This window comes from Phodopus roborovskii, unplaced genomic scaffold (assembly GCF_943737965.1).
Source record: "Phodopus roborovskii unplaced genomic scaffold, PHOROB, whole genome shotgun sequence".
NCBI classification, from domain to species: Eukaryota; Metazoa; Chordata; class Mammalia; order Rodentia; family Cricetidae; genus Phodopus; species Phodopus roborovskii.
In genome coordinates, this window is record NW_026125489.1 from 1,751,887 (window position 1) to 1,773,965 (window position 22,079).

At 52.3% G+C, this 22,079-nt stretch overlaps 1 protein-coding gene across 2 annotated transcripts in view; it reads left to right on the forward strand.

The window, feature by feature from the left end:
- The window catches only part of Lrp1 (LDL receptor related protein 1), a 78,556-nt gene that overhangs the window by 13,613 nt on the left and 42,864 nt on the right, over positions 1-22,079 (forward strand). For both annotated transcript variants that reach the window (XM_051176099.1, XM_051176100.1), the window contains exons 5-17: positions 1,272-1,400; positions 1,506-1,769; positions 11,125-11,287; positions 11,379-11,601; positions 12,596-12,785; positions 13,297-13,440; positions 15,080-15,316; positions 16,447-16,627; positions 17,260-17,482; positions 18,492-18,693; positions 18,959-19,084; positions 21,567-21,707; positions 21,823-21,948. In XM_051176099.1, the coding sequence (XP_051032056.1) occupies positions 1,272-1,400; positions 1,506-1,769; positions 11,125-11,287; positions 11,379-11,601; positions 12,596-12,785; positions 13,297-13,440; positions 15,080-15,316; positions 16,447-16,627; positions 17,260-17,482; positions 18,492-18,693; positions 18,959-19,084; positions 21,567-21,707; positions 21,823-21,948 (2,349 nt within the window). The remainder of the gene's footprint in view (positions 1-1,271; positions 1,401-1,505; positions 1,770-11,124; positions 11,288-11,378; positions 11,602-12,595; positions 12,786-13,296; positions 13,441-15,079; positions 15,317-16,446; positions 16,628-17,259; positions 17,483-18,491; positions 18,694-18,958; positions 19,085-21,566; positions 21,708-21,822; positions 21,949-22,079) is intronic.

A 22,079-nucleotide genomic window follows, 5' to 3' on the forward strand; every position in this document is an offset into this window, starting at 1 on the left:
TGATTTCTCTTTCTTCTACTTTTTTTTTTTTTTTAATGTGTGTGTTACTGTCTTGCTACATACATGTATGTGCACCATATTCATATGTGGTATTTGTAGAGGACAGAAAAGGGTGTTGGGTCAAAACAGAACTAACTTTATGGGATGGTTGTGTGCTACAAGTAAGGTTTTTCCTGCCGGTCTGGTTCCAACGCGGCGCCAGCCCCAATTAACACACTGAGACGCTGTATTTGATATAATACTGTTGGCCAGTTACTTGTTTCTTATCGGCTAGCTCTGTCTTAAGTATTAACCCATTTTTATTAGTCTAAGTACTTCCACGTGGTCTCATCTTACCGGAGAGAGGGGGCGGGTGTTCTGCTCTCTCCAGTCTCTCCATGCTGACTCTTCCCTACTACTTCCTCTTTCCTCCTTGTCTCCTAGTCCCACCTATCTTGCTTTCCTATTGGCCAACAGCGCTTTATTCATTAACCAGTATGAGAAACATATTCACAGAATGACATCTCCCATCAGTTGTAAGCCATCATGTGGGTGCTGAGACCTGAACCCAGGTCCTCTGCAAAAGCAACAAGTGCCCTTAACAGCTGAGCCACCTCCACAGCCCCTCTGCCTTTTTTGTTTTTTATATTATTTTTATATGTATGAGTGTGAAGGCAGGTTATGCCACTACATGAGTGTTTTGCCTACATGTGTGTTTGTGTCCCACATGCATACGTGGTGACCTCTTCAGGGTCAGAAGGGGCCTTAGGAACCCTGAAACTGACATTATTGATGGTCTGAGTCACCGTGTGGGTGCTGGGAACAGAACCTGGGTGCCCTGGGAAAGCTGTGAGTGTTCTTAACCACTGAGCCATCTCTACAGCTCCTTGCCTTCTGTTTTGAATGCAGCGCTAGGGATTAAACCCAGGGCCTTGCGCGTGTCTAGGAGGCACCCGCCACTGATGTACACGACAGTCCCTCTTAGCCCTGTGTTTTTCAGCAACACTAGCCATTTCTCACCATGCCACCACCTCTAATCCAAGCTTTACCTCTTATTTCCTTTATCATAGCATCATTACATTTATTACCAGAATGTAGATTTCACGAAGACGGTAATGAAGTTCTGTTTCAAATTCATTGCTGTTTCTCCCATCGCCTGCCTCATCGGTTATCCCGAGAAATGTTTTCTGAATGAACGGATGATGGTGGGCGGGCATGATGGAGCAGTGGGCTTGTCATCGATGAGGCTGGTGGTGTCTCAGGACGCCCTTTGTCCTTTTCTGTCCTCACAGATTTTGACGAATGCTCAGTGTATGGCACCTGCAGCCAGCTTTGCACCAACACAGATGGCTCCTTCACCTGTGGGTGTGTTGAAGGCTACCTGTTGCAACCAGACAACCGCTCCTGCAAGGCTAAGAACGGTGGGTAGGGCTGCCCCATGGCTACCGAGGTGGGTGGAGGTCCCCAGTGAGGAGGGGCCTCAGCAGTCACAAGTCCCAACGGACCTTTCTCTGTCCCGTCTTCAGAGCCAGTCGATCGGCCTCCAGTGCTGCTGATTGCCAACTCCCAGAACATCCTAGCCACGTACCTGAGTGGAGCCCAAGTATCCACCATCACGCCCACAAGCACCCGACAGACGACAGCCATGGACTTCAGTTACGCCAACGAGACCGTCTGCTGGGTACACGTTGGGGACAGTGCTTCTCAGACACAACTCAAATGCGCCCGGATGCCTGGCCTGAAGGGCTTTGTGGACGAGCATACCATCAACATCTCCCTCAGTCTGCACCGTGAGTTGCCCATTCAGAGGGCTGGGGAGATGGGCGAGAGAGACCCTACTTGGGAAAATTAGACAGCATGAGCCCAGCTTGGGTCAGGAGCCCAGTGAGGATGCCTCCAACAGAAGCTGAGACAGGGGTTTGATGCCTCTTTGTGGGAGGAGCAGAGCGATGGCTATTGTCCTGTTACACCCTGAGCTGGCTTTTGCATTTCTGATCCAGGACTAAGGGAGGCCTTAGTGGAGAAGTGAAGGCTGAGTAGGCAATGAATGGTCACTCTCCAGGGACCAGGGACTGTCCCGTCTTTGAAAGAGGAGTGTGGGTTAGACTACAAAGGGGCTTTCCCATATAGCCGGTACTAGGGGTGGGGGAAAAAGCTAAGGATCTGGAGAAGGGCTATCGTGTAGTCTCTTACCCCCAGGAGTATGGCGAAAGGACTTCCCACTGCTGGGTAGGTGCCAAGTCCCTGAGCCTATTTCCGGTCCTTGGCAGTCAATGAGAAGAAGGGAGGAGCCATGAGCCACTTAAGCATTTAGGACATGCTGGCCATTCCCGTTCAGGCTATCTGCCTACGCGGTTTTATTGTCCTACACTGAAGAAGGGTCTCACGGGTGGGCTCACGCATAGCTGACTGCAGATCCACTCCAGTGTTGTTACACAAACAAACAAACCTACTTCAGAGTCGACAGCTGGCAGACTCACACTCCCCGAGGGGCCACACAGGGCTGGCCTGTGGCTGATCTGTCCCCAGCCCTCAGATGTAGCTGGATCTCTGACCCCCGAGTAAACCAGAACTGCCTACGTTAGTCAATGGGTCGGTGCTGGTCTGTCAAGGTCTGCTAAGCTGAAGTGAAAGCTCATGGTAAATGAAGGTCATGACTTAGGGTTGTGAACTTTGGATTCTCGTAGTTATTTTTTGGTTTTGTTTTGTTTTGTTTTTGCCGGTGCCAGCAGTAAGCCCCGGGGGCCTCACTGGCAAGCTCTAAGCATGTGTTCTGCGGCTGGCTGTAGCCCCAGCTCCTGTAGTAGGGTCCCATGAAGTTATGAAGGATTTGGTCTCAGTGAGAGGAGACCTTTTGAGGATGGTGGGGGACGGAGGAACCCTGACTGTCTGTAGCCTCAGGACACTGCTCAGACTTGTGTTGCTGGTTCCCATTGCTATCAGCATCCAAGGGTCCGCCCATGAGTGGATGGATGTGTGTCCTTCTGGAGTGCTGGGTTCAAAGCTGCCAAGCACCTGAGGGCTGGGCTGTGAAGGAAGGAACCCTATGTGGTGAGATTGGAGACAACTGCCCTGTTAGTTCAGGGTCCCACTCGACAGGCCGGCCTGGGCAAAGAGACATGACAGCCTTTTCTCCAGGCTTGCCTCAGGGCCAGGCAGTGGTGCACTGGGTGGGTGGCTGTGATGTGCCCTCGGGAACCTTCTCCACTTCTGCTCTGGCCTGGTCCATTCTCCTGACTTCCTCTCTACAGAAGCAGGAAGTAACCTTGGGTAGATACCCCTCCCTTGGCAAACAGATTTGCCTTGCCTCCCCAGGCTCCCAAACTTTACTGGGTCTGGGGCAGAGTCCAGGGACCTGAAAGAGACCAAGGTTCTTGGGGAAAACACTCGAGGGGAGAAGGAGCAAGCAGGCTCCATGCCCTAGCTCCTCTCCCTTCCCTACCTCGTCACCCCCACCCCACCCCACCCCCACCCCTGACGCCAGAATGTCTGGCTGTCACCATGAGGATGGTTGTTTGCTCTCATCCCACAAACTAATTATGGGCCCTGAGCTGAGGATGTCGGAAGTGTGGAAGTGTCTCTGTAACACCCACCCCCACCTCTAGCACAACCCCTTCCTCAGGAGGAGGCCTGCCCTGGGGTCAGAGGACTTCAGGGGCCTCGGGGTCACACCTGTGAGCAGGGGACTGCTGTCCTATAATTAGCTCCCTGGAGGATGAAGGAAAAGTCCCCTATCCCCTACCTTGGCCTTCTCAGTCCTGCACCGTAGCTCTCCCAACAATCTTCCCACACCCTTGCCTGTGACTGGGATCTCTGAGATCCCGAGGGACATGCCCAAAGCAGGATGGTGTGTGTGGGGGGGTGGGGGTCAGGAGGTTAGGGTACATGTCTTATGATTGAGAGGTGGGGGGCCAGTGAGCACAGCTTACTGGTGTTGGGAGATGGGGGAGGCCTAGACCTCTGCAAACAGAAATAGAATGCAAAGAAGGAAGGAAGCCTGCAAAAGAGCCTGTTCACATGGGCCCCGAAGCACGAAGCACGGGAGGGTCCAGTCTGCCCTGCATCCTCCAAGGCCAATTACTTCTCCCCTCAGATGGGACAGGCTGCGAAACCCCTAGCCCCGCGGTCAAAGGCCTAGGCTGGAGTGGCTTGTCTCCCACCTTAGCTGCAGCCCAAACCCACCTTCTCCTGCCTAGTGAACCCGGAGACCTCACGTTCCCAGGCCACGTTTGATGAGGCCAGAAAAGGAGGGGAGAGAGCGGGTAGTGTAGCTCATGGCAGGCCCCGCATCGCATCCCCAGTGCTGGAACAAAATCAGCCTAGTGGGGTTGAAGTTAAGGGCAGAGAAATGGATAGACCCACATCTCAATACAGCAAGAGCCTTCCTTCGAAAAACAGTAAGGGAATTTTAATTCGGTTATACCTCTAGATGGATTGTGTTCGTTTCAGTATGCACAAGCTTTTAAAACACGTTAAAGGTTTTGAGGCTTTACATTTGTGTGTGTGTCTGTGCGTGCGTGCAGGTCTGTGGACAATCTGTGAAAGGCCTTCCCTGTGTGGGTCCTGGGATCGAATTCTCACCATCTCACCAGCCCTGTTAACAGGCTTTGTCTTGTAATTTGAAGGCGGTGCAGCCCAGGTTGACTTCCAACTTGTTTCACAGCTAAGGCTGGCCTTGAACCTCTGATCCTTCCTGCCTCTGTCCCCCACCCCAGCTGTAAAGTTCAGCTTTACAGTTATATGTTCTTATCTGACGTTATCTCTGGGAAATTCCTATACTGTGATTTTATTACTAATTGTCTTTTTGGTGTGTGTGCACTTGGGTGTATGTGTGCATGTAGTCTGCACCATGCATGTCGAGGCTGGAAGTCACTGTTAGATGTCTTCCTCCGTAGCTTTCTACCTTATTTTTTAATTATTGTAGCCCATGTGTGAGGGTTTTGCCTGCATGTGTGCCTATGCATGTTTAGTGCCAAGGGAGCCAGAAAATGGCGTCAGATCCCTTGGACCCCGAGTTCCAGACAGTGTGAACCACCACCACCTAGGTACTGAACCCAGGACCTCTGGAGGTGCAACAGGTCCCCTTAACCACTGAGCCATCTCTCTGGCCCTGTTTCCTGCCTTGTTTTTTGTTTTGTTTTGTTTTGTTTTGAGGTAAGGTCTCAGGGGAGCTTGCAAGTTCAGCTAGACTGGCTGGCCAGCCCAGGGCCTCCTGTTTCTGCCTTTCTGGTGCTGGGATTACACACGTGCACTGACAGGACCACCTTAAAACGTTTTTAGAGACAAAGTCTTGCTGTGTAGCTCTGCCTGGCCTGGGGTTTGATACGTAGATCAGGTTGGCCTTGAACTCACAGAGATCCGCCTGCTTCTGCCTCCTGAAAGCTGGTACTAAAGGCATGCGACACCACATCCAGCAACAAACAGCTTTTAAAAGTAAATTCTGGGAGGAGAGCTCGGGCCCCCCATGCATAGGTTGCAAGCTCTTTGTTGACTGAACCGTCTCTCCATCCCTAAGTAATTAATTGTGGAGATGGGAGTACTCTAGCCCAGGCTGGCTCTAACCCATCGGCATTCCACATGCTGGGCTTACAAGTGTGAGTCACCGTGCCCATGCTTGGAATCTGTAATGTATAAAATCATGAATAAATAATACTGTAAGCTACGTATTCATACACATACATATTTTGAAAGTGACACATGAAAGTCTAAAGCTTTGAAACTGAGACCCAAGGGAGTCAACAGGTCTGGTGTTTCCAGAGCCCAGAGAGGGCCTTCCTGTTCCATGTCTTCTAGGACCAGAGTAGAAGTAGTCCAGTCTAGTGCCTGCCCCCACCCCACAAAACATGTGCTCTCTCCAGCTTAAATCCCTCAGCTGAAGGACTCTGGCCCTTCACTCCTGAGGGTATCTCCACTGTAGGAAGGAAGCTTTGGGACAGGGTGAAGCTGCAAATAGTCCTGGAAGGAGATAGCACCTGATGAAGCTGTGTGGCACTATGTGCCACAGGGTAGTCTGGAGTGTTTGGTGGGTCCCTGGGGTTTTCCTCCCAGGACTGAGTGAGGTGGGAAGGTCCAGCAAAGGACCCAGCAAGCACCGGGGTCTCAAAACAAATCCCCAAGCCCCCGCTGGCTCTCTTTGCTTTTCCTTTCCTTCCTCTCTACCTTTTATGGGGAGTAGGGTGGAGTGGGCGGTGTGTTTAAAACAGAAAATCACAAGAGGAAATGGAGTAGTGATTTTCTAGAGGGGAGGCAAATAGAGAAATAGCTCCCCGGCCCGGTCTGTGATGTACTAAAAGAGGGGAGTTGGGAGTTGTATCCTTACCACGTCGAGCACCCCACCCTGTCTCCGTCCCAAGCTGTGTTTGCAGAATACTTCAGAACCTGAGCATCATGGCTCATACCTGCAGTCCCAGCACTTGGGAGGCAGAGGTAGGAGGATTTTAGTGTGTTACAGGCCAGTGTGAGCTACAGAGTGAGACCCAACCTTAAAACAAAACAAAAAAACTACACAAAACTCCCCAAAGGAGCATTTCCAGAGTTTACATGTGAAGCCCCCCCCCCCATTGGCCTTTCTGACTCCCACAGGGCGTTGTGATATGGCGAGGTCTAGCTGCCCTGTCCTCTGCCACCCCTGTCCTGGCACTCAGCTTCTCGTCCCCTTTCCCAGTTCCTACTCAGTAACAACTCTCTCCTTGCCCCTCCTCTCCTGGCCAGCACCAGCCCTGTGTCTCCGGGCCGAGATCCAGTGTTGCCCTCTCCTCCCCCGCTGTCTCCTTGAAGTTCCCTCCCAAGCCAGCCTACCCCCAGCTCTGTCCTCCCTGTTTTCAAGCCAAAGGAAGTAACTTAAGCAAGACAGACATTTCAGAGCCCAGTGAGAATTTCTCAATCATGCAGAGACCCTCAGTCAGGCACAGCAGAATTCAGGCATTCATCCACAGGATCCTGGCTGGATGTCCGAGCAGGGGTAGGAAGGGTGCTCAGGGTGTAAGTTACTGGTAAGTTCTGGACTTTTCTGGTAAAACAAGCAAGAGCTGAAGTCAAGATTTGGTAGCAAACAGGAACACGGGGCCATGTTATTTAGTAAAACCTGCCAGCCCTGCCTCGCTGGCCAGATCCCTGAGTGGGATTGCAAACTGTCCTCTGCCAATGTCCTGGGATATTCCAAGGCCAAAGACGGGAAGGGAAAGGATGTCCTGGCTCTGGAACAGCACGGGGCGGGGGGGGGGAACCTCAGTATTCAGTAAATATTTGCTAAACTGATCAATACATGTGTGCCTGGCACCAGGGAGGAAATGTAAAGATAGTGACACCTCTCCCCACATCTGTAGTCACATGGAAGTCAAGATGAAGGAGCTTCCGGGGCTGCTCAAGCCAATCACAGGGAAAGGTGCTTTTGGTAGGTTAAATTCCTTCCAGCACGGAGAGCTCCTTTGGGTGGGCAAGCTGCTCCCTATGGGGGAAGTTCCTCCGTGTAGGGAAACTCCACTCTGTGGGGACACTGTCTCCTTAGAACATACCGCTGCCCTAGCCCATCCTGTTACCCACCTTTAGTCAGGAGGCCACAGGCTGATGGAGGCGCAGGAAGGATTGGGTTAGAGAAGAGGGTGATGTGGATGGAGGGAGTATCGTGCACGGACGGGTACTCATACTGATTGTACCGTCCCATTTCACTGACGAGAAAACAGGTTGACTGCCCTGTCTGTAGTTCCATTTGGGAGGTGGACAGAACCGGAATTCAGACCAGCAGAACCCAGGGCAGAGCAGAGAGAGTGCTGGGTGGAGCAGGTCAGAGTAAGGACTGGAACCCAGTGTAAAGGGTTGTTTCGTCGTCAAGGGACTTGGTGCATGCTCTGTAATCTTCGGGTGTACAGATGTGCTAGGAGTTACTTTTGAAAGATTAAAAAGACCTCCATTCCACACCCAGATTTCCTTCTTGTTTTACAGAAAGTAGCTGGAGTCGGGTAATCGAAGCCAGGGTCTTTTAGGGGTCTGCTGGGGGCCGTGTTTCTGGGAAAGAAAGTACTTAAGAAATATCTCTTGAGCAATGCGGATGATGGAGAAGTTGAGAAAAACTGGAGTTGTGTGTGCTGAGACTTAGCAAGGGAGTTAAGCACTCTGAACACTCACCCAGGCTATTCTAGGGCCTGGAACTGAAAGTCTCTTTTGATGACACAATCGGGCTGTGGTCTTTCCTTTCTGACTCATTCACCCTTCTCAAGTCCTCAGCTCCTTTCAGGAGACCACCGCCAGGCCTTCCCTCAGCATGGATACCTCCTCCTCTGGGTTCTCCGACCCTTGGGTTAGCAGCTCCTCCCAGGGCAGGTCAGCCCCGTGAAAGTAGAAGACGACCCCTACCCTTCAGGGGCTTTTGCCCCTGGTTTAGTTTGGTTGGTTGGGTGGGGGTGTGGTTTTCTTTTGGTTGTTTGTTTGTTTGGATTTATTTGTCCACTTTTAGCTTTCGGTCTGTATTAGGAGCCCGTTTGAGTTTATGTGTATTGTGTGTGTGCAGATAGATACCGTGGTGCTAGAAATATAGACAGCTGTGTCTATATTTCTATATGTCTATATGTCTATAGACAGCTGTGAGCCACCTGATGGAGGTGTTTGGAGCCACACCCAGGTGTCAGAGGAGTGACAAGTGTTTAAGCACCGAGCCATCTCTGCAAGCCCCTGGTTGGGTTTTTGAGACAGAGTCTCGTATCACCCCTGCTGGCCTTGGAACTCTGTAACCAAGGCTGGCCTTAAGCTCCCGACCCTCCCTCCTCCTCCTGAGTGCTGGGATTACAAATGTTTGTCACCGTGCCCAGCTTTCACCATCTAGGTTTATTGAGTAGGAATCCTCAGCTCCTGTAGACACAAGCCCAGGGTTCCACCTGAACCCTGAGCTGTAGGACCAAGGCCAGTACCCCCAGCGACTGCTAAGGGGCAATGAGGAATGACAATCCCAGTATGACCTCCTTTCCCCGCACAGTTTTGGAGTAGTTGCCTGTGGCTGTTGGGGGTTGAGGAATCTGAACTTTAGGAGAGAGGGAAATAATGTGGCAGTCGCGGGGGGGGGGGGGTATAACAAAGGAGTTTGCTTACGACTAATAATCTCCAGCTGCAAAAATACCAAAGGGGTGGCCAGGCTGGCCGGGGAAGTCATTTCTCTCCAGCTCCTCTCCTCATCGGCCTGCTGAATGGGACCCTGCTTGGCCTTTGGGAGGTGAGGGGAGCCCAGCCAAGAGCAAATATACAAGAGCAGGAACTTCAACTACCCTTCTTTTCCAGAAGTGGGAGGGAACGCAAGCCAGGAGAGGGGCTCTCACTCAGGCAGGTCACCCCATTTTGAGGCTTGGACAGAGCATGGTGCTGCATCTGGGGGCTGGTCTCATGCCCTCTTGCAAGAGTGGATGGGGGGCAGGGCCAGGGTGTTGCTAGTCCTAGGGCTGGGCAGTGACTCAGGAAGCCTGAGGAAGGAGGAGAGAAGGCCATCTGTGCCAGCTGGTGCTGGGAAAACAAGATTTGGCTGCTGAATTTTGCATACATGCCAGTGGCCCCCAGACTCCTGCAGTGCCCGCCCACCAAGTAAAGGACACATGGCCCTCTTCATTTCTAGCTGCTCCACTGGCGGTGTGGAACCACAGCAAGGCCCCTACTTTGGGACTTGAGTTTCCTTTGGAGGTGGCCCCGTGGTGACCACGTGTGGGGTTGACTTTAACTCTTACACTGAGCTTTCTTCCTCTGTGGGCCTTGTCCCCATCTTTCTCCTTTGCCCCCACTCAAGATGGGACACTTGTTGGGAGCCCAGAGGACAGAGTAGGTAGGCTTGGAAATGTGTCAGCACTTGTCGGGATAATAACTTCATCCCTGTGACCTCTTTCTCCAGTCGTCTCAGGGTGGGGTTTACCAGAGGGGGCCTGAAGAGGAAACCATTTATGAGAGTGTCCAATGACTGCTTGCCCTTCCCCCTCTCTCTGACCTCAGTCCTGTGACTATGAGTCAGTGGCCCTGGACAGCCAACTTCCCTGGATGCCACGATGCTATTCCTTTTACCCCTCCCACTATTAAGAAGTAGCCCCTAGGTGCCTGTGGGGAGGAAGGGGGTTAGGGAGGAGTTGAGCTGAGCCCACGGTTATATCTGTAGCTGTGAGGCCGAGGAATCCCTACGGGCTGAGTGTGCATAGTGTGGGGGTAAGCTTCAGCCACAGGCAGATGTCGGAAAGGTGTCTTTACCTGTTGTTGAAACAGAGCAGGCAAAAATATCTTCCTTAGGAATTTGCAAGTTTGGAGAGGCATTACTTCTGAGGGAGGTATCAGTAGAGGCCAGGGTTGCACTGGGAAGGAGGCCAGCAGTTGTCCTTGCCCCTCCCCCTCGGGGGCTTAGAGTGGCCCTGGCTGCAGCCCCTGCTCCCATCAGAAGCTCCTCTTTCTCCTGGTTTATCTCCAGGGTCCTATCTTCCCCTTCCTCCTGGACTCTCTGTCCCGCCTTTCCTATTCTCTGCTTCCCTGGGATGTGAGGGAATTCAGCATCAAGAACATAGAAGAAACAGGGGAAGTTTGACCCGAGTTACTAATTCCCAACCTTGTGCCACCAATTTTGTGTCATGCTCTAAGGGCTTAATGCTTTGAAACACGCTTCTCTAAGCTGGGTTCACTTATGAACATGCTGCTTTCCAGTTTTTTTTTTTTTTTTTTTTTGAACTTATGCAACGTGTACAGCTTCCAACCAGTACTTCTTGTTAGTATGAAATAATTAGACTTGCCATATACAGTGAATGTAAGTCTCACCTAAACCAAAGATGTGTGCTGTTTAGGTTAGTTAGGGACTGCAGGAGAAGCTCTTTCCTGCTGAAGGCAGGGTTAGAATTGGAATAGCCTGTCAGTCAGCCAAGGTTACCTAATCCTTCCCGCTGTGACAACCCTGAGTCCAGGCTGGGGGGCTGGAGCTGAGTATATTCGGAGATTTCTATTTGGAGAGACCAGATACTTGGGAACACAAAGAGTGTCAGAGTGTGACTCTGCCCGTGACACCCTCAGGAGCTCAGGGGAAGGTGACTGCAGCTGGCTGGGGGAGGGTTAGGCCCCAGGCAGGAGGAGCTCAGAGGAGGGATGGATGTCTGTGGGAGGCCTGGCCCACTTCGTTCTTCCCTTCCATTCCTTCTCCAGACGTGGAGCAGATGGCTATTGACTGGCTGACAGGAAACTTCTACTTTGTGGACGACATCGACGACAGGATCTTTGTCTGCAACGGGAATGGGGACACCTGTGTCACTCTGCTAGACCTGGAACTCTACAACCCCAAAGGCATCGCCCTGGACCCTGCCATGGGGTGAGAGTGGCAGGCCAGGGTTCTGACCCTGGAGAGAGAGGGGTCCCCGGGCCTGCAGCCCGCACCCTGTTTAACATGTGTGCCCTCACAGGAAGGTATTCTTCACCGACTACGGGCAGATCCCAAAGGTGGAGCGATGCGACATGGATGGACAGAACCGCACCAAGCTGGTCGATAGCAAGATCGTATTCCCACATGGCATCACCCTGGACCTCGTCAGCCGCCTCGTCTACTGGGCGGATGCCTACCTAGACTACATTGAGGTGGTAGACTATGAGGGCAAAGGCCGGCAGACCATCATCCAAGGCATCCTGGTGAGGGAGCTTTTGTCCGAAGGAACCATTAACCAGTCTTTTGGTGAGGGGGTCAGTTCATTGATCTCTAGGGCTCCCAGTAAGTGTGGACAGTATGGGAGGGAGAGAGCAGAGTCAACTCAGGTCTTTGGTGTGAGCAGAGCCACCAGGAATGCCTCAAAGAGGGAGAGTATGGCTTCCATTCCGATGGCAAGCGATGCTTCAGGCACCTCTTACTTCCTTCTTCTTACTTCACGCTTAAAATAGCCCCTGGGGATGAGCAGGCAGCCGACAAAAGTGGGGTTCAGAGGTGTTTGGTAATTTGCCAGAGGTTGCACAACTGGGCAGTGAGCGCTTGATCGCTCACCTCTGCGGTAGAGCATCCATTCTGGAGTAACTGCCGTGAGCGGCCGGCTGTCCCTGGGGCTTTGCCTGGGACTCTTCTGGTTTTAACCTTGGAAATCTCGCAGACCAGCAAACCCCTGATCTTGGGCAAATTGAAGCAACTGGCTGCTGTAGGCTTCCGTGGAACACAAGTGTATACTCAGCACTCCCCCCCCCCCCAAAGCTGTGTCAAGCTGCATCGTCCACAATCCTTTGTGCAGGGAGGTTAGGGCCCGAGCCTAACACAGCTGAAAGCGTGAAAGCATCTACAGCGAGTTTAATTCTGTGAAGGACATTCTTTCCTGCCCTCAGTGGGTGGAATGGTCCACTGATCAGCACGCCAGGTGCTGGATAGCAGTGTCGCCACAGAGGCAGAGTGTAGTGTGTGTGTGTGTGGGGGGGGGGGCATCTCTTAGGAAGCTCCAGAAACTCTTTAAAGAGGGGCTTTGTGAAGGATGGCTAACAAACTCTCCAGAACAGAAGAGTCAAGAATTTAGCGCTACCTTAAATAAAACTGGAAGGTGAACTCGGGAAGGTAGATGGTAGAGTTTGGGCAGAAGCTAGCTACAGGCCTGTCGGGCAAAGGAAACACAACTTTTGTCTCTGTGACCAACCTCACCTGCCGCCCCAGATCGAGCACCTGTATGGGCTGACCGTGTTCGAGAACTACCTGTACGCCACCAACTCGGACAACGCCAACACCCAGCAGAAGACCAGCGTGATCCGAGTGAACCGCTTCAACAGCACTGAGTACCAGGTTGTCACCCGAGTGGACAAGGGTGGCGCCGTGCACATCTACCACCAGAGACGGCAGCCCCGGGGTAAGCAGGTCCCATGTCCCCTGCAAAGCTGGCTTCGCCCCACAGGACTCCAGGTTTGGGACCACAGTTCTTCTAGGGAGCCATTATCTTTTTATTCTTTGGTTTTTTGAGACAGGGTTTCTCAGTGTAGCCTTGGCTGTCCTGGAACTCCTCCCTCCATAGTCAAGGCTGGCCTCAAAGTCACAGAGATCCGCCTGCCTCTGCCTCCCGAGTGCTGGGATGAAAGGTGTGTGCCACCACCACCCAATGGGAGACATTATTATTTCAGTCAAGAGTACTTCTAGTAACCAGCCCCCAAGCTACCCGCCCTGCTGGCATCCTCTCTCATGGATAGCCTGGCTTCTCCACACACCCAGTTCCCTTGTGCTTGAGGCTAAGTTGTGGCTTAGCCTGTGTCTTCCTTAGTGGCCAGCCTTAGTCCTGTGGCTTCCAAAGAACAAAGACCCACTCTGATGGCCTAAGCAGGAGCCAGGGCCTTGAGGGTGCTGACAGCTCTCCAATCTGCCCCCAGTACGGAGTCATGCCTGTGAGAATGACCAGTATGGGAAGCCAGGTGGCTGCTCTGACATCTGCCTGCTGGCCAACAGCCACAAGGCAAAGACCTGCAGGTGCCGCTCCGGCTTCAGCCTGGGAAGCGACGGGAAGTCCTGCAAGAGTGAGTGACAAAGACTTGGAGGGTTGGGCGAGCGGGCCTGCTGGGTGGGCGGGGCGGGTGCTCAGATGTTCCCCCACAGCCCACTGCCTCTGTGGGCATGCAGAGAAGCAAAGGGCAGAGGTGCTATTCCTGTAGCCCATCCATCATCCATCCATCCCATCCATCATCCATCCATTCCATCCATCATCCATCCATCCATTCATCTATTCCATCATCCATCCATCCATTCATCCATTCTATCCATCCATCCATCCATCCATCATCCATCCATCCATTCATCTATTCCATCATCTATCCATCATCCATCCATCCCATCCATCCATCATCCATCATCCATCCATCCATTCATCTACTCCATCATCCATCCATCCATTCTATCCATCCATCCATCCATCCATCCATCATCCATCCATCCATTCATCTATTCCATCATCTATCCATCATCCATCCATCCCATCCATCCATCATCCATCATCCATCCATCCATTCATCTATTCCATCATCCATCCATCCCATCCATCCATCATCCATCATCCATCCATCCATTCATCTATTCCATCATCCATCCATCCATTCATCCATTCCATCCATCCATCATCCATCATCCATCATCCATCCATCCATCCATCCATCAACCATCATCCATCATCCATCATCCAGCCATCCATTCATCCATCATCCATCCATCCATCCATTCCATCCATCATCCATCCATTCCTTCCATCCATCCATCCATCCATCATCCATCCATCCATTCATTCTAGGAGTATTTAGCAAACACTCACTGGGTGTTTGACACTGTCCTGACAATGAAGAATGTGTGAGGACAATAAAATGAGCATTATGACCGTGAGAGCCTCAGAGGCCATGCTATCTAAGCCCAGCTCTCTCTGATGAAGTAAGGTAGCCAGCCATAGCCACACGATTTACCTGAGAGAGGAGAGAAGGGAACTTAAGGATGCGAAGACCCCGAGGCCAGTGTAGGGCGTTGTTTGCAGAGACCAGTGGGCCCAGGGGTGTGAGTGAAGGGAAATGTTCCTTGCTGGGGTAAGAAACTTATGGCCGTTGTGGAGAGAAATGGCGTGATTGGGTTCATACTGAATAAGCTTACTTGGTGCCGGGCAGAGGCTGGGTGGCAGGAAGAAGCTAAGCGGCTATTTCTGTGGCATGGGTAAGAGTGATGTGGTTTAGGCTAGGACGGAGGTAGAGGAAGTGGTGGAGAATGACCAAATTCCAACATATTTTGAAAGTACTCCTTTTAGGTCCCAGATTTCACTACTGAATAGTGAATGTTAAAGTGACAACAAGCCTCCCTTTTCCGACTTCCCATCCCACAGGTCAAACCCCCAGGCACAGTTGTCCTAGGACTAGAGTTGAGCATGTTATCCTGTGTTCTCTTTGACTGACTCAGAGCCCCGTCTGCTCTCTGTCACCTGACCAGCACAGCCAAGGCATTGCGTCTCCTCAGACCCAGACTCCAAGCTGGGTGGTGACTGTGTGTGCATGTCAGGGTGTGTGTGCATGTGTGCGCGCATGTGTGTGTTCGTGTGTGCATGTGGGTGTGCGCACGCACGTGTGCGCACACATGCATGTGTGCATGTGCGTGTGTGTAACTTCATGCCCTTTGTGCCTGCCTTAGAGCCTGAGCATGAACTGTTCCTCGTGTATGGCAAGGGCCGGCCAGGCATCATTAGAGGCATGGACATGGGGGCCAAGGTCCCAGATGAGCACATGATCCCCATTGAGAACCTTATGAACCCACGGGCTCTGGACTTCCACGCTGAGACTGGCTTCATCTACTTTGCGGACACCACCAGCTACCTCATTGGACGCCAGAAAATTGATGGCACGGAGCGGGAGACCATCCTGAAGGACGGTAAGGCGTCAGAAGTGGGAGGGGTGTGGGTAGCACTCCTGAGGGATGTGGCGCCTGGAAAAAGACATCAGAGGCTTAGACATCTCCCTCACAGTGTGAAGAGTCCTCTGCCGACTGGCTGGCTGGGCTGGTTGGCATGGAGATGAGGGGATAGACAGGTTGACCCTTGCATGACCTCCTTCTTGGCTGAGCCAAAAAGAGTCGGGAGGATAGGTGGGTTAGGCAGCGTGGGCCGCCTTTGCCAGCCCTGGGGAAAACGTAGGGTCTCTCTGCCTTTGGCTCAGAGCCCTGGAACTGTTTGGAGCACGCAGCCAGGAGAGGCCTGAGGCCCTGAATCAGAGCTGGGCTGGCCAGTCCACAAGTCTACAAGCATATAGAGTGCTTGCTGTGTTCGGCTGGATCTCATGGCCACAGGAACCTGCACCTTTGCATGGCCTGAGAAAAAACGTGTCCTGTTAGTTCCATCCCTCTGACCTACTTTGGCAGGGCCGCTGTGGAGTTCATCAGAGCCGTCCCCATGGAGGCTTCTGCGCTGTGTGTGTTTTGCCTCAGATCTGTACTTTGGGGTCCCCAGGGATCTGGTTCCCTAACCAGTCAGTCTGGCTGATTGATGCCAGTCACTGCCCTGCCTGCACCTTGCTCTCCACACTCCATGCAACCCAGAGAACCTCAGCAGTCAGCAATCATAAGACTGTGTGGAAATCACAAGTAACCCCTGGTCAGCAAAAGGTTGGGGTTCCCTTTACCGGGGGAACTGATATTTAAGGATACTTAAGATGAAGCCTTTGGCTAAGGGGAAAGTCACTTCCTAGTTTATTCATTTTGTGAGCTCAGGGATTTTAGGCCCCTGCTGTGCGTCACACTTGAACAAGTAGCCGGGGGGTGTATTGCTTCAGCTGTCCACCTAAGCACAGGCCCAGACATGCCCTCATTCAGGAGCTCGAATCAGCATTGGCCTCAGCATCACCTGGCTACCCGATGGCAGTTTTCATTGACTGACTAAACACAGATGTGGCAACCCCGCCCCCCCCCCAGCCTCTCTTCCCCATCTACTCTCCCTGCCTGGCCCCCATCTCTCCCTGCTTCATGTGTCCTCTAAAGGGTCACCCTTTCTCTCTCCCGCCCCACAGGCATTCACAATGTGGAGGGCGTAGCTGTGGACTGGATGGGAGACAACCTTTATTGGACTGATGACGGCCCCAAGAAGACCATTAGCGTGGCCAGGCTGGAGAAAGCCGCCCAGACCAGGAAGACTCTAATCGAGGGCAAGATGGCGCACCCCAGGGCCATTGTAGTGGACCCACTCAATGGGTTAGTCTGCCCGGGCCTTGGGTTGGGGGGAGGGGAAGGGCACAGCAGGGGCCGTGGGGCCAAGGCAGGCAAGGCCTCTGAAGTAGGAATGGGAGCCTGAAGAAGAAAACAGGTGTCTGTCCATCCGTCTTGGGGTAGAGAATGAAACCCTGATACGTACCCAGACATCTGCTTCTGCCTCTCCAAGTCCAGCGCTCTCTCCCGGCTCCCCTTGGCCCTGTGCTGCCCCAGCCTTTGGGCCTGCCCAGTGTGTGTTTGCCCACAGCTTCCCATACCTAGCCGTTCTCCCCCTATTCTGTGCCGTCTGGAACGCCAGGTGCCAGCAGATTTAGTATCTCGTCAGCCTTGAGTCTGAGTCTCAGGGAAGCCGTCCATGGCTGTTTTCTCCCCTACTTGCTGCCCAAGTTCTTATCACTTACTTTTCCTCCTGATTTTATCACTCTCTGATACAACCTTCTTGAGCGACTTGTTTCTTGAGGGATGTGCGCTCCCGAGGGTTGGGGAGCGCACCCCTCTGCCAGAGGCTTGCCCAGCTACTGTAGACACTTACCAGATGTCTGCTGGATGGAGGCCGGAGTAAGTGCAACCTACATAAATAGCTCAGAGAGATCCCGTGTGCTGACTGCCCACAGGTGGATGTACTGGACAGATTGGGAGGAAGACCCCAAGGACAGCCGGCGAGGGAGGCTCGAGAGGGCTTGGATGGACGGCTCACACCGAGATATCTTTGTCACCTCCAAGACAGTGCTTTGGCCCAATGGGCTAAGCCTGGATATTCCGGCTGGACGCCTCTACTGGGTTGATGCCTTCTATGACCGAATCGAGACCATACTGCTCAATGGCACAGACCGGAAGGTGGGCAGGCATGTGTGCATTGCTAAGCCCTGTTTCTACGCAGGAAACTCCGTGGGAGTGTGGATGTCTGTGTATCCGGGCCTGTGTGCTTCTTATATGTGTGCGCGCCTGTGTGTGTGTATTGTGTGTGTTGTGATCACCTGAGGATGTCTGTCCCCATCTGACTTCTCACTTTCGTGCCTGTGTGTGCGCCTCTGTTCTTGCACACACGTGTACGACACACTTTTGTGTAATCGTGCACCAGAGTGTGAGGCAGCTATGTTTGTCCACTTGGGTGGTTTTTGTACTTCAGGAGTTGTGTTTGTGTTTCGGCGTGTGGACCAAACTCTGGTATAACAGGCCCTTCACAACACAACTCTTGGCTACCTCTGTGGTCTCATCTCCTACACTCCACATCTCAACACTCTGAACAAGCAACACTAGAGACTGTCGGTGATTCCTTGCACACATCCTAAGGCCTCTACTCCTCAGCCTTTGCTTCCTGGGAATCTACCCAGCTCCTCCTGGCCCTCTTCTCCCAGATTACCCATATATGCCCTCCTAGAGACAATGGGTTCTCAAGAACAAATCTGTTCTTCGTACCTTTCACAGCATGGCCCTTAACAGGTCCCAGTAGGCCAGGGGTTGGTGGCGCATGCCTTTAATCCCAGCACTTGGGAAGCAGAGGCAGGTGAATCTCTGTGAGTTCAAGGCCAGCCTGGTCTACCAAGCTAGGTCCACGACAGGCTCCAAAGCCACAGAGAAACCCTGTTTTGGAAAAAAACAAAACAAAACAAAACAAAAAAAACACCCCTAGATCTCAGTAAATGTTTATTATGTGGAGAAATGAATGGTTGTATACTAGCAGGGGCGTGTGTGTGTTTGGGAGCCATAACAGAGTACGAATGGCCCCACGAGAGGATAGTATGGGCAGTCCTTTCTGGGTGACCTGGAGGAGTAAGCAATACCGGGGCCCCTCAGGCATCTCTATTTACCCTCGTCTCCTCAGAAACACCCTCTCCATTCCTAGATTGTGTATGAGGGTCCTGAGCTGAATCATGCCTTTGGCCTGTGTCACCATGGCAACTACCTCTTTTGGACCGAGTATCGGAGTGGCAGTGTCTACCGCTTGGAACGGGGTGCAGCAGGGGCGCCCCCCACGGTGACGCTTCTGCGCAGCGAGCGGCCTCCTATTTTTGAGATCCGAATGTATGATGCTCAGCAGCAGCAAGGTACTCTTCACAGGCCAGGGACAGTGGCTCATAGGGTGGGTTGTGGGTGGGACTCTAGCTTCTGATACCTAAGCCTTCTACAGAGTCCTCCGACTCTGTTCCCCAGTCGCTTCTTGTCCCGTGTCCATGTCGTCTCTCTCTCTCTCTCTCTCTCTCTCTCTCTCTCTCAACATGCTGTTCCTCTCCTGACTTCCTGTTACAGCTTCTCAGTTTCTGTGTATCCTTCCCTAACTCTGCTGCTCCATCCCTGTCCACCCCCCTGCAGTGGGCACCAACAAATGCCGGGTAAATAATGGAGGCTGCAGCAGCCTGTGCCTAGCCACCCCGGGGAGCCGCCAGTGTGCCTGTGCTGAGGACCAGGTGTTGGATTCAGATGGCGTCACTTGCTTGGGTATGAGGGGCCTGGCTGGGCAAGGATGGGAAGGTAGCTCCAGCACAAAAGCACTCTGGTCTCAGTCTGAGATGACAGGAAGTAAGGGAGGAACTTCAGGGAAGGCTCTGGGGGCAAAGGCAGGTTGGGTGCGGAGACTCAGGGCAGGTGAGTGAGGAACAAGGCAGCCGTGTATGGAGGAAGCTGTTCTTAACCCCTTTTAGCTTTATTTGCTATTAGCAGAGTAAAATATTAACCTGGGCATGCTAGCACAGGAATTTAACCCCAGCCCTCGGGAGGCAGAGGCAGGCAGATCTCTGTGAGTTTGAGGCCAGCCTGGTCTACAGAGTGAGTTCCAGGGCTGCATAGTGAAACCCTTTCTTAAAAAAACAAAAAACAAGCAAACAAAAAACCGCAACAACGAAACCAATAAAATATTGTAAATTAGCCAAGTAAGGTGTACATACCTGTAATCCCAGGGCTGGGGAGCTGAGACAGGAGGGTTGCAAGGTCCAGGCCAGCATGGAGACCCCATATCAAAAGCAAATTTTAAAAAGGAAATGAGGACTGTGACCACTGCTATATTGTTGTAAGTCACATAGGTTGGTAATTTGTATCTGCCTCTTTGGCTCTTATCTGTCACAGCATTCTCTATATTACCTTTATTGATTTATTCTAAAGTGCCGGGGAATCAATCTGGTGCCTCGTATACACTAGGTAATCAGTCTATAATGGAGATACAACCTCAGTCCCTTACATTCATGATTTTATTTGTTTTTATTTTGCTTGTGTGTATGCCTATGCACTGTGTGCATGCAGTACCCACAGTGGCCAGAAGAAGGCATCAGATTCCCTGGAACTAGAGTTACAGCCACCACGTGGGTGCTGGAGATAGAACCTGGGTCATTGCTCTTGACTGCTGAGTCAGCTCTCCAGTCCCCGAGCTCATGATTATAAATAGCGATGTTTTTCTCAAGTAGGGTCTGGGGATGTTGATCGATAGGTAAGGCATTAGGTCCAGTTCTCTGTGTCACACACACAACTCAGATCAAAATGAAAGAGAGTGCTCCTTGTAAAAATGAATAAATGTACAATATGGGAAAATATGAAGAAGCATATGCAGATCACACCCAGTTCTACCGGCTCTCGATGTCACACCGTGTCTCCGCATCAGGGGTCCTACTACATACTCTCTGCTGCTTCCGGCTTCTGTCACTCGGCAGTGTGTCTCGAATACATAAGCAGCATTTTTTAATGGCCCAACTGTGCCACTTAGTAAATGTCCTCTCGTTTACTCAGCCGTTTCCCTACTGCTGTAGAGAAACACCTTTCCTATTTTATGATCGTAGCCAACACTCACTGAGCATAGACTATGTGTTTCAAGCATTTCCCGTGTAGTAACATTCGTATTCCCAAAAACATCTCTTTGGGGGATGGCATTTTTATTAGCCCTATTCACAAGCGAAGAAACTTGAGGCCCAAGTCAGCACAGGCAATCAGACCTGAAAGCCTGAGCCCAGGGCCCGTTTCTTAAAATGCCTTTGTCACCTCCTTATGCTTTCTTGTAGTTGGAATACTTTTCTTATCTCAGGGTTAGGCGTCAGTAGCCGGGCGGTGGTGACACACATCTTTAATCCCAGCACTCGGGAGGCAGAGGCAAGTGGATCTTTGTGAGTTCCAGGCCAGCCTGGTCTACACAGAGTTCCAAGCTGGTCAAGGCTACGTAGTGAAATCTTCTCTCAAAAGCAAAACAAACAAACAAACAAACAAAAAGAGACCCAGCTGAGAGCAAAGCTAGGGTGGCGGTTGAGCACGTTGGTAGAGACTGTGAGACTGAGAGGGCCCAGGGTAACAACTGTCTTTGTGGCATGGACGTCATTGAGAGCCGAGGCAGGAATGGTTGGAGACAAAATGGCACTGGACCAGGGGCAGAGAGGGCATCCTCAGCCATGACAGGGAGTGGCGGGGGACGAATAGTCAAGAAACTGTGTGTGTAGCAAAGACACACACCCCAAGAGTGGTTCATGCAGCAGAGGAGAGAAGTGGTCACCGCGGGACCCTAGAAAGATGGCGAGAAAGGGGAGGAAGCACAGAGCTCAGGGCCACTGACAGGGTGATGGTATCCCTGTTGGGGAAAGGATGTGTGGAGCGCGAGGTCTGGGGCCTGTCTTCACTCCTGCAGTGCAGTTGATGGATTTGTGGAAGAGAAAATCCAGGACAGGACCTTGGGGGACCCTGAGATGACTCAGGAAGTCATCAGTGGACCACACAAATCTCTGATGAGTAGTAATGGGCTCTCCCCAAAGCTGTTTAACTCGCAGACTGCAGGGAGATACAGAAATTGCCACAGGCTGCCTGAGAAAGAGTTACCACTTCTAACCAAATAATTAGCTCATGGAGAATTACGTTCTGGGGGAAATTACTCTGAGAAGTATGGGAATCTTAGCGCCTGTGCCATGACCTGGGTCTAACCTCCCCCCTCGCGCTCCCGTGGTGCCCACAGCGAACCCATCCTACGTGCCCCCACCCCAGTGCCAGCCGGGCGAGTTTGCATGCGCCAACAGCCGCTGCATCCAGGAGCGCTGGAAGTGTGACGGAGACAATGACTGCCTGGACAATAGCGACGAGGCCCCTGCGCTGTGCCGTGAGTCACCCCGCCCACCCCTGGCAGCCAGGCAGTCAGCCTGTGCCTGAGCCTGAGTGCACCCAGAACTGAGACTCTGCCCTCTCACTGACCCCTGACTGCTCCCCCTCCCCAGATCAACACACCTGTCCCTCGGACAGATTTAAGTGCGAGAACAACCGGTGTATCCCCAACCGCTGGCTCTGTGATGGGGATAACGATTGTGGCAACAGTGAGGATGAATCCAACGCTACCTGTTCAGGTGTGGCTGGGCAGCCAGGCCTGGGGAGATGGAAGCCTCGGGGAAGGAAAGAAAAGAGACAGGGGGCTCAGAGCGGAGGGAAGGGGTCCACAGGGAAATGGGTGCAGATGGACATGAGGAGATCCCAGAGA